This window comes from Xenopus laevis, chromosome 3S (assembly GCF_017654675.1).
Source record: "Xenopus laevis strain J_2021 chromosome 3S, Xenopus_laevis_v10.1, whole genome shotgun sequence".
Lineage (NCBI taxonomy): Eukaryota > Metazoa > Chordata > Amphibia > Anura > Pipidae > Xenopus > Xenopus laevis.
Window position 1 is genome coordinate 14,101,621 of NC_054376.1, and position 12,170 is coordinate 14,113,790.

Below are 12,170 nucleotides of genomic sequence, written 5' to 3' on the forward strand. Positions count from 1 at the left end.
TCGGTTCGGTATTCGGCCGAATGTTTCGCAAAGGATTCCGGGGCTCGACCAAATCCAAAATAGTGGATTCCGGTGCATCCCAGATATATATATATATATAATATGATTTATGTTTTTACTATCTGGGTGGTTTGTCTGCCAAAATTATACAAGTATTATTAAAAAAAAATGCACCCCCCATTTCAGCCACCAATGGGAGAAGATGGAGGATCAAAGAGGCGACACTCACTCTCAACAGGAGAGGGCAGGAGGAGGTACCCATCCCAGTCTTCCAGCAGAGGATCTGGTCATCAGTCTCAGACTTCAGCCCAGAATTCAGCAAAGAAAGAGGCCAAAGCCCAAAGCCATCCTTCCACTGCGGCATCGGATTCCCAGATTCCTGGAGCAGGGAAGTAGACAGAATATAAAATTGGAGTGGAACTAAGGACTGGGAAGGGAACATTGTTTCTTGGATATGGAAAGTGGATATATCACACAATAGATTCAGCCTTCTTCCTGCAAGAAACTTCTATTACCAGAGACTCCAGGTGCTGGAGGCAAGGACTGATTGTTCCCATGCCCTTTGCACCTATAGGGGGCAGCTGCTCGTGCTAAAGAGGAAGATGATCTTTGGTTAGGGGTATGACATTTAGTTTAATTTGTTTTAGCAGAAACCTGGAGGAAAGCCCTCTCTGTGTTCAGAGGGAGACAATTCCTTTTATTCCCTTTGTTTTTAAATTATTGAATTTGAGCAGCAATCTCTCGGTGTGGAATTAAAGACATGTGGACTCGTCTGCCGTGAGATGGCCACACTCAAACAAGAGCAGAGCTTTGCTGTTACAGGCTCACAATGCGATACACAGGACCCTTCTACGGCTTCTGTCTCTTGCATGAGACAAATCCATTTTCTCTGAAGCAAAGATTTTGGCTTCTGCAGCATCTCAGATCTTGGACGTTGTCTTTTAAACAATGCCACTTCCTCATTACTTTAAAAGGGGGATCCAGATATTGTCCACACGATGGAGCTGCTTCTTCTGGCTTTATCTTCTTCCCGCAGCCGTTATTGATCCCTTGGCATGCAGCTCATGGCTTCAAGACAACCCTGCAGTTTTATTTTTTTCCCCTTTTCAGAGAGAGAGAGAGAGAAATATATATAAATATATTTTTATTTTTTCTTTTGTTTTATTATTTGACTGTGAATGCGTAAAAAAAAAAACTCAACTGCCTTTTATTTCCTTTTTAAAGCTATTAATCTGTTCAGCAATGAGAGAACAAAGATGATGAAACGTTGCCTTATAGTAACCTAGAAGCTTGCAGAAGCAGCTGCCATTTTGGAATGAAGGAGCAGCCAACGCAGCCACAGACATATCACCTGGCGTAATATAATAGCACTGCATCCCATGCTGCTGTTTATCTTCATAGGGGAAACTGTTTAAGGTTGTCTACCCCAGGACTCAATAATTTGGTATTTAAAATTCATTTTATGCCGCAGGATATAAAGGAGGAAGTGGCAAATAGATTTTTCTTTTTAATTCACAAATTAAAAAATTTCCCTTTAGGGAGGGATGATAAACAACAAATCAGTTCCATACTGCAAAGGGGTTAGTTGTGTTGCATTTGCTGTGTTTCTTTGGGGATCTTAGGGCTTAATTCTACAGAACATTTTGGAAATCCCTTGCCGACCAGGCAGTTATTGAACCACAGATTACACTGAGGAGAAGTTTGCACCTTAATAGACCCCCTCCCCCCCCACCCGACACAATGGAAATGGAAACTACTTTCAGTCTCTGGTGCAAAGTCAAATCTGACGAGAGACTGAGAAGGTGCATCTACAATCAAGCTAGAATGGAAGACACTACCATTGACTTACATGTGAATAGCTCTTTGCATCGTGGCTTGTATGATTAGTAAGTGGTCAGGGTGGGTTACCTTATGAATTAGGGTAGTTGGGAACAATTAACCAGGGTGACGGGGGTGGGTTGTATTGTGTGATGTCAGGATACAACAGTACAATCATCCCCCATAGTGATGTGTGGGCCGTCTCGATACCTGTGGGTCAGGCGGGTTTTGGATGCCCCTGCAAGATTCTTCCGTCAAATGCCGACTTCCGGATTTGTCTTTTATAGACGCTGCGCCTGCTAGCCTTGCCTCTTTTGTGACGTTATCAGCGGGGCGGGTCTATAAAAGCAACCCGGAAGTGCGGGCCAAGAGAAGGACGGGTGTGCATCGGGGAAATCCTGACCCGCACATCACTAATCCCCCGTGCATTGTATTGTGCAACACTGGCCTATTTGTTTCATGCATTTAGTCTCTAAAATGAAGTTACCAGGCCTGGTATCAGAGTGCTAAAAGCAATAATCCCGCCTACGATGAATGAGGGCTGGATCCTTAAGGAACCATAGCTGGTTACTCAGAAGTTAAATGGCCCTGCCATTCATTCTTTATCCTGTCAATGCTCACTGCCTGTTGGGCAGCTGCCATCTTGCCAGTTTACCTCTACTTGGATTTGTTTTCCATTTTATTCATGGCGTGAGAGGGTAGATATGAGTGCCTAAACACTCCCGGAATCCCTTGAGGGTGCTTCACTCGCCCATCCCCAAGTAGTAGCAAAACTAGTCACAATATCTGCCTTTCTAGGCATTAATGTGCTACAGATCATATATCTTCAGATATATAAATATATTTCAACACCGGCCTATTGACAGTAGATAGTGTGTCCTTTGTTTAGCTACTTCTCCATATTTTTTGTCCCCCACATAAGATGGCAGGAAGGAACTGTTGCTTTGTTGCACCTTACAAATCCATTTAAAAACACATAATTGTTTTAAAACAATGACCCCCAAACTTCTGGGGGAGATCACATTATCTATATTTGCACATGACTTTCCTCAAACCACTTTTTATTCCTTGAACTGTACCCTTCATACATTGAAATACATCCTTCATGCCTCAGCAGACTGACCTTCTTCGTGCTGATTTGTCAGTTTTACCTGAGAATGATGAGTTGATTGGTGCTCAGTGTTCACTGTTCTATGGACTCCTCTACCTTCTCCTTCACAAGCCTTTGCCGACACTTACATAACACCTTCCGAAGTCACCGATTTGGCTTTGTGCAAACGCTGCTGCCCCCTCCGACTGTGGAATGCTTCACATACATTACCCTCCCCTTCCCCCATTATGCTCAAATCAGAAAAGGACAGAAAAACAAAAAATGTACAAAAAAATGGATAAAAAATTGAAAAATGTAAAATACTTGAATGAGCGCTTGTACTATAAACATTAATATTATTCAGAGTATCCATTCTTATTGAGTTATGATTTTGCTTCTAGCTGTGCTTTAGTCATTTCTTGGTAATTTGTGGTAATTATACTTTTTTCCTTTTTAATACAAAAAAAATGTATAAAAATAAAAACTTCAAAAGGCAACTCTCTTCTTATTGTCTCTATTTATATTCTCTTTTAATATGGTGTATAAACCTTTGAACACTACAATCTTGGGTTATCGCATGTTGCTGCAGCTTAGTGATGTGCTGGTTAAGAAAAACTCGACCTGCGCCCGCCTGCACCCAATTTCCGCCCTTCATTTATAGATCGATGACATCACAAAAGGGGCAGGGCAGGTGTGCGCCTGTAAAACCGGAAGTCAGAAGCCGGCAGACAGAAGAGCTCAATCCGCACCCGCCTGTCACCCGCAAACAGCACAGCGATGTTGACCCAAAAATGCCAGACCCACGGGTATCAGGTTGGCCGGCACATCACTACTACAGCTCCCTGCAACTTTGCCTGTAGCAAAGCATTCTGGGTGTTGTAGTTCTGCTACAGTGGGGACGCAAGGCTATGCTACAGCATCTACAGTGTGAACGTGGATATGAAGAGGCTGCTGAAATACACAACACAAGAGAAGTTAAAGCTTACATTTACATTTTATTCTTTCACCTTTGCATATCTCAAGAATGTGTGTGCCCTTGGCATAAAGCTAAGGATTTTAATTAGTGTGTTGGTTCTGCTTTTGTTCTGCAAGTGGAGAGGGAAGCAGATCCACTTTTTCTATATCTGCACTTTACAGCTTCTGCCCGAGTTGCAGGAAGAAAGGAGTAGAGATCCGCCCAAAAATGCCTGCTTTCGCATTTTTTTAAAGGGATACTGTCACGGGAAAACATGTTTTCCTTTTGCAGAATTCTGCACTGAAAACCATTTCTCAAGAGAGCAAACAGATTTTTTTTTTTATGTTTCATTTTGAAATCTGACATGGGGCTAGACATATTGTAAATTTCCCAGCTGCCACCAGTCATGTGAATTGTGCTCTGGTAAACTTCAGTCATTCTTTACTGCTGTACTGCAAATTGGAGTGATATCACCCCCCCCCCCCCAGCAGCCCATCAGCAGAACAATGGAAGGTACCCAGATAACTGCTCCTTAAAAGAGAATTCAACCCTTTACTAAAAAAAGGTCTACTTAGACCATGCTTCTCCCCCCCCCCAGCCTAGATGCCCCTGACTTTCTACTTACCCCTCGGTGCAGATTCAGGGATCGCAGTTCACGGCAGCCATCTTCTGTGTCTTCCGGCTCTTCGGCAATTTCCGTCCATTTTGTCGCATGTGCAGTTGTCGCAAACCGGGAAATTGCCTCAACTGCGTATGCGCTGTTTTGCCAGACTCAGATTACCGAAGACCTGGAAGATGGCTGCCGTGAACTGCGATCCCTGAATGTGCACTGAGGGATAAGTAAAAAGTTAGGGGCATTTCCCTAGGGGACAGCTAGTTTGGGTGTGGGAGAGAGAGGAGGGGTTTTTTTTTCCCCTTTAGTTAAGGGTTGAACTCTTCTTTAACACGAGATAACAGCTGCCTTGTAGCTCTAAGAACAACACTTAATAGTAAAATCCAGGTCCCACTGTGACCCATTCAGCCACATTGAGCAGGAGAAACAACAGCCTGTCAGAAAGCAGTTACATCCTAAAGTGCTGGCTCTTCCTTTAAGACCAATATCGGCTCTGCACTCAGGTGGAAGCTGTACTTTTCAGTGCAGATACATGGAGATGTAGAAGCGAGCAGATCCACTTCTGTCTGTCTACAAGAAAAGAGCAGCAGAGCCATTGCTCCATGTGCCCTTGCAATTAGGCTAGAGCCACATTACACTGAGAAATGCAGACCAAGAATCCGCTGCTATTCTTTTCTGTGCTGCCTAACTAGCATCAACATATCTAATACGTTACATGTTGTTTGCTGAGCTTTGCAGGTGACAGCCTGGGCAACAAGCCAAGGAGGAGAGATCAGGTCAGTCCTGTGATGAAATTGTCACAGGGCCAACCACCAAACTGCAGCTATAAGATATAGTGCAAGACAAATGCATCAAATTGCAAATGTTTTAGGCGATATTTCGGAGATGTCATATAAACCAATAACTTTAGGAAAGCTTTGCCATTTGGTATAGAAAGTTGTATTTGTCTGTGTGTACTCACAAATTATTTCTGGGGTCTTAGTAGAGCTGGGGGAGTGGTCTTGAGACACATAATACGCAAGCAGGGGCTTTGTGTACAGAAACTGATTTGGCAGCCAAAGAAATTCATATGCACTATTTTCAGGATCACTAAAGACCACATACTTATATATCCATATTGGGCATCGACTCTTCAGTTGACCCCTGAAACCCATATTCAGGCTGATTTACCTTTGCACATAAGACATTTTGTGATATAAATTTGCAATATTTAAAGGGGAACTAAAGTCTAAAATAGAATAAGGCTAGAAATTCTGTATTTTATATACTAAACATGAACTTACTGCACCAGAAGCCTAATAAAACAAATGATTTATGCTTTAAAAGTTGGCCACAGGGGGTCACCATATTGTAACATCTTTGCAAGACCAAGACACTGCACATGCTCAGTATGGTCTGGGTTGCTTAGGGATAGTCATAAATTATCAAAACAGCACAAGTCAAATAATATCTGCCAGAAGCCGATACAGCAAGACTGATTAATAATCAGAATATACAGACTGCACTGGGTCCTGTGTTGTCATGTAATCTAATGTGGATTTTATAGTTTTTGTATTGTTTAAAACAAACTTTCTCCAACTCAGCAGAACAGTGGCTGTTGCAAAATAATCCTACAAATAGAATCCCAGTTTATCTGTTTAAATCTAGCTCCATGATCTTTGTCCCTGCAGCTGGAGTTGGAAACGGGGATGTAAAGGCAAAAATAAAATCCAATACAAATCTCTACACAGTTGCCGACACAGGGAAACAAATAAAGTTTCTTGAGTTCTGCATGGCTGGGAAGTTAAGCTCCCCCTGCTGTTCATAAGTATGATTGTTTCCCTGCTCAACAGTTAGGGACCATCTGACAATTCCAACCACAGCAGTAGATGAATGGGGAATTTCACTGCTTACAGTCAGATTTCTTATAAAAAAAAAAACAGTAGACATTTTTTAATTAAAGTATATTGTACATAGGTTTCTTTTTCATTAAAGAAAGTAAAAATGGGATTTTATTTTTTTCCCTTGCATGCCATTTAAAGGTATTTTCCCAGAAATTAAAGCCACAAACTATGACAAAGCTTTACAGTTTGATAGTTTAATACAAAGAAAAATTTAACTATTTTGGATTCGTCAGAATCTTTCCAAAATGTTAGTTTTTAGGGGTCAACATACATATTTGCAGCTTTACCCCCACCCACATAAAACAGGCAGTGGATTTCTATGTAATACAGATACCTACCTGGCATGTACTTCAATAAAGCATGTACATTAGGCATCAGCTGTTCAGTGGACCCCTGGCCTTCATATCTATAATGTTTTATCATTTGATCTTTATTATTTTTATCATTTTTCAATTATTTGCCATTTTCTTTTGACTCTTTCCAGCTTTCAAATGGGGGCCACTGACCCCATCTAAAAACCAGGGCTCAGTAAAGCTTTTGTTTTTGGTATTTTGTATTACTCATCTTTCTATTCAGGCTTCTCCTATTCATATTCCAGTCTTGAATTTAAATCAATGCATGGTTGCTAGGGTAGTTTGGATCATAGTTGATAACTTTGCATTCTGGATAGCTGCTGCATAAAAAAATAATAAAAAATTAAAACCAACTGCAAATTGTCTCAGAATATTATTCTCTACAACATCATACTAAAAGTTAAGTAAACTGGCCATACATGGAGAGATCAGCTCGTTCCCCAATGAGCCCTCAATTAAGGTGGGTGATATGTGACTGAGCCGATCGTGGGCCCTAGGACCCATAGATCGGATCATAACGTTGCCAATATGGGCGTTCGGATCGGGGGGCCATCAACAAACAGATGCGGCCACAATCCGATGGAATTTTTAACCCTACCCGATCGACATCTGGCTGACTTTATCAGATATCGATCGGGGAAGCCTGTCGGAGGACCCCACGCACGGGCCAATAAGCTGACACCTTGGGTCTGTCAGCAGCTTTTATTGGCTCGTGTTTGGCCACCTTAAAGTGGACCTGTCACCCAGACATATAAAGCTGTATAATAAAAGTCCTTTTCAAATTAAACATTAATTGCAAATTCTTTTTTTATTAAAGCGTTGTAAACTCATTTAACAATTTCAGCTGTCAATCAAATATTGCCTGGCCCTCCTCTATGCCTTAGTCATAGAGGTGGGCAAGCAATTACTTTACTTTCCTTTCAGCACTTTCTAGAGTCACTGCTCTCTCCACACATTCCCTCTGTTTTCTTTACCGTTTAATTGTGTAGCCAGTACATGGGGATGGACATCAGGTCCCCCATTCTGGTGCACAAACAAGATTCTGAGATGATACAAGGCTTGTCTTAATAACAGTGTCCACAAAATGGCTCCTGCCTGCTTGCTATAATTATGAATTCCTAGACTGAAGGAAACAAGATTCAAATAATTTATATAGCGTAATTAAAGTTCATCTTGCTTGACTAGTGTGATAAAATATAATTTGGAATAATCTTTTTGGGTGACTAGTCCCCTTTAAAAAGTGAAAAACTCCTTTAAGGCCAAATACTACCAAATTGTATCCTAAGAAAACTGATTTACATTCTCTGTTTGATTTTGTTCTGATTTTCAACTGCCCGAAACACTTGAGCAGAACTAAGAGTGCAGATATAGGATCTATTGTCTGGAATACTCAGGCCCTGTGGTTTTCTGGATACAGGATTTTTCTGTAATTTGGATCCCCATACCTTGTAGGGCTTCATCACCTTCCAAACACTTTTTATTTTCAATTCAATTGTTTTAACATTGTTCATTATTATTTTTGACCGTTAGCATTGAATGTTCCTGTCTCTGGTGTTTGAGTCGGGCAGCTCGGTGATCCAAGTGCAGAGACTGAACGGTTACAATTTGCTGTATTGATACATTTCTTAGCAGAATCTGTGGAATATTAGTAACTATTGTATCAATTCTAACAGCTGCCTTTAATGAAACTCAGGGATTCTGCTCAGCAGGGACAAAGATAAAAAATTCAATTTAGAAAAGTAAGGGCAGGACTTGACAACGCGTTTGGAGCTGACACGTCGCAATGCGCAATGCGCAACGTGTCGGATGTTTTAAAGTAAACGGAAGTGAAGGAGAAATCGCAGGTAACAACTACATTTATCTGACTGTGTGATGAAAATGCTTTAAAACGCGTTTACTTTAAAACATCCGACACGTCGCATGCGTTTAGTCGCATTGCGACGTGTCGGCTCCAATCGCGTCGTCAAGTCCTGCCCTTACTGGGGCTCATTTAGCAACACTGGGCAAATTTACCTATAGCAGCCAATCAGTGATTAGTGATGAGTCAGTGACGCACTTCCTTTTAGATATATATAAGATGAAAAATGAAACTTAAATAGTAGAAAAATGATCCCAAACAGAAAACACTTTATTTATGGTGAACAATCTGAAAAGAACCGAACGGGAAAAAGTGTTGGATGTTGAACAGCCCCTTTTAGGGCTGAACTCCACGGGCGTCTTTCGTCGGATAAACAAAACGCAGCGTTTTACATGAATTAAACCCAATAGGATGGTACCAACATAGATGTATATGGGTTAGATACCATCAAGTACACAATATTGCTTTATCACTACAGAATAAAAAAGAAATCCTATTAAAAATGTGAATAATTATCTGGATATTGGTTAATGAAAATGGCCCTGTATCATACTGGATAGACAAGTGACATTTCAGCATACATGGGGGGGCAATCGATTCAGCATCTTGCTCCACAGGGTGGTGGCTTTTCCCTCCTCTCCAAATACTTTAAAGGTGTTTTTTTTTCTTCTTAAAATGTATCTTCATTATACGTCATTACTTTCCCAAAATTGTATTTGCTGGCAAGTCCAAGCAATTCTTGTTTGACCAAAACCCCCAATAAAAATTTAAATCTGAATTGTTTGAGAGATACATATTTGGCATCTGCAAATAAAATACTTCTTGGCAACCCGGGTTTGGCCAGATCCCAGCAGGTTTTGGCAAGATTCAGCTGAACTGAGCCTTTGAGTTTATGTAACTTTAAAGGAGAACTAAACCCTAAAAATAAATGGCTACAAATGCCATGTTTTATATACTGAACTTATTGCATCAGCTTGTCAATAGCAGCAATGATCCAGGACTTCAAACTTGTCACAGGGGGTCACCATCTTGGAAAGTGTCTGTGACACTCACATGCTCAGTGGGCTCTGAGCAGATGTTGAGAAGCTAAGCTTAGGGGTCGTCACTAATTATCCAGCAGAAAATGAGGTTGGTCCATCAGCGTCCACAGAAGATTTTCCAGGGGAAGGAAGAAAACTTATTACACAAATTACTTGTACCCACATTTTGGTTTCCACACAAACCTAACAACAGCTTTTCTATAAATATATAAAGTAGTAACTGTTGCACGTGTATAGCATTGCCATTCTATTAGCGACACAAACTCCTTGTTTGCCAGGTCATTTATTATTTTCTACTTGGAAATATTATGCAATAAACAATTAGTTTTTCTCTCTATATCCTCATTAAAGGAAGCACTGCATACAAACACTGTCCTTGTCAGATTTAATTAGAAGGTGGATGCCTTCCTCAGCACCTGCTACAGTATTGTACATACAAAATATCTGCGGTTTCCTGAAACTGCTTCTAATGTAGGAGCCGTGTTATCTCTTGGAGAGGACAGGGGCGTATTTATATTAAGGGTGCCTATAAATTTATTTTTTAAATTAAAAAAAAAAAAGCCTCTACCATGGATTTCAATTGGAAATCCGGTGACGGAGCTGCGGGGGGATGGTATAGGGGGAATGTTTAGGCCCTTGCTAGGTCTGCTGCACCCTACTAAAGCATATTAGTTGGGTGCAGCTCTAGTCTCAGTCTCTATAGACAAGTGACACTAGGCTGCAAGCTTCAAGGGATTCTATGCCTTTCTATGTCTATTTAAGCCTCTGCCTTGTTGCTAGGGAGGTAGAACATTTGAAACAAGAAAACTATTCCAATTCAAACATAAAGAGCTGCAAAAGAGTAAAGTGGAAAAACATATTCCCAACAGAATACTACAGTCTGCCTCAGTGATCCTGTATCTCTTTAGCCACTGCTAAACTACAACTCCCAGAATTCAAAGCCGGAACCAGTAGCAGACTTGTAGCTGATGTGCTAAGAGCGGAGATCTCAGCAGGACCTTCATTCATTGGGCATGGGAGAGTCCAGTCAGGGACCAGTGAGTTCTGATGGTGGCCCTGGTTCTATGACTGCTTATGTTTGATGTCTATTTGTTGTATTTTCATAAATGCACATGTGTGTGACTGATGTGATTGGCTGCCAATTACTGGTATATCATGCCTTACTTGAGGATGACATCACTCCCAGCTCAGCACTGATTGGCTGAAAGCTGCCAGGGAAGGTGACTTAACGGCTCAAGCACATGTGACCAGTATTTCATTTCTGGATTCAGTCAGAGGTAAGTGGAGCAGACTTTATGGGGGGGCATAAAGTCAATGATACAAGGGGATAGTTTGGGCAGTGTGGCTTCCATAATTTATAGTAGTTCGGGGACTAGAGCCAGGCCCGGACTGGCAATCTGTGGGTTCTGGCAAATGCCAAAGGGGGTGCTGTAAGATGCCATAGACAGTCACTATTTATTGGGCTGCTGGGGGGGCTGTGAGGGCCTCTGTGTGTCTCAAATGCCAGGGCTGTTTTTAAATCCCAGTCCGGACTTTAGTCTTGAGCCAAAGCTCCCAAAATTGCGCCACTATTGCCTGCTATTGTAATTGTCTGGGAAGGAGTTTGTCATGAAATTGTCCATTGGAGATATCAGTTTGTCTTTCCAGTTCCATCTTTTCCAATTTCATTGCAAAAGGGGGGGGGGGTCATTTTTGGTGATAAGCCATTAGGGGGTATAACTACAAGGAAGGGGACAATCAATGATGGGGCCTTGAAAATGGTTTCTGGTGGCAGCCCTGCTCCTTCCCAAACTACTAAAACTTGTGGGTGCCAAAGTACCCAAAATCTGCCTGTGTGCCATTGCTAAGGGGAATGAGACAACATGAGAACTTGCTGTCCCACTGACTCTAAACCTGTGCTTATCTAGCTGTGCCTTAACTACAATTCCCAGCACCCCCTGTGGCTGACTTGTAGTTAGAGGAATATAGTGTGTTTGGTATTTCTTATTTACTTGTTACATCTTTTGAAGTGTTAGACCATTTACTCTGCTGCTCTTTAGCTGTTAATGTCAACTGCCATTTTCCAACTGCCATTGGCCAACTGCCCCACTCATCACTCATCCTAGTGACCGCAACATTAGAGTAGATGATGGGTAAGGGAGGACCTGAGAAGAAAGACAAGTAGCACAAACCAGAACAATAGTTACATGCCTAGAATTAGGGTGCCTTGTGTTATGGGTGCAGGGGCACTGATCAGAGCTTGACTGGTTATGAAAAGCCCCAGTGGGCCCATTACTCACCTGGGCCTCTAATGGGAACCAGTGTCTTCTGCCCCTATTACACCCTGCCAGTAACATACAGCTTTACAGTAATGGCACAGAGGGGGATTTGGGATGTTTTGCCCCCATGTGATTTCCAGTTCAGTGTATGGCCAACCAAATGCTCACTCCCAAATGATGACTCCCGTTCATTTCTAAATTCAATTTAATTGAGCCCTGGTGAAAGCAATTGGCATAGAAATGAATGAGGGTGATTCCAAGTGTTCATTTAACTATTCGTTTGTGCATTGTGGCACCAGGAC

At 41.7% G+C, this 12,170-nt stretch overlaps 1 protein-coding gene across 4 annotated transcripts in view; it reads left to right on the plus strand.

Moving 5' to 3' along the window:
- The window catches only part of larp1.S (La ribonucleoprotein domain family member 1 S homeolog), a 52,883-nt gene extending 49,478 nt beyond the window's left edge, over positions 1–3,405 (plus strand). For all 4 annotated transcript variants that reach the window (XM_041588021.1, XM_018254927.2, XM_018254925.2 and 1 more), the window contains one exon: positions 187–3,405. In XM_041588021.1, the coding sequence (XP_041443955.1) occupies positions 187–396 (210 nt within the window). In that variant the 3' untranslated portion in view covers positions 397–3,405. The remainder of the gene's footprint in view (positions 1–186) is intronic.
- Positions 3,406–12,170: the final 8,765 nt, after the last annotated feature.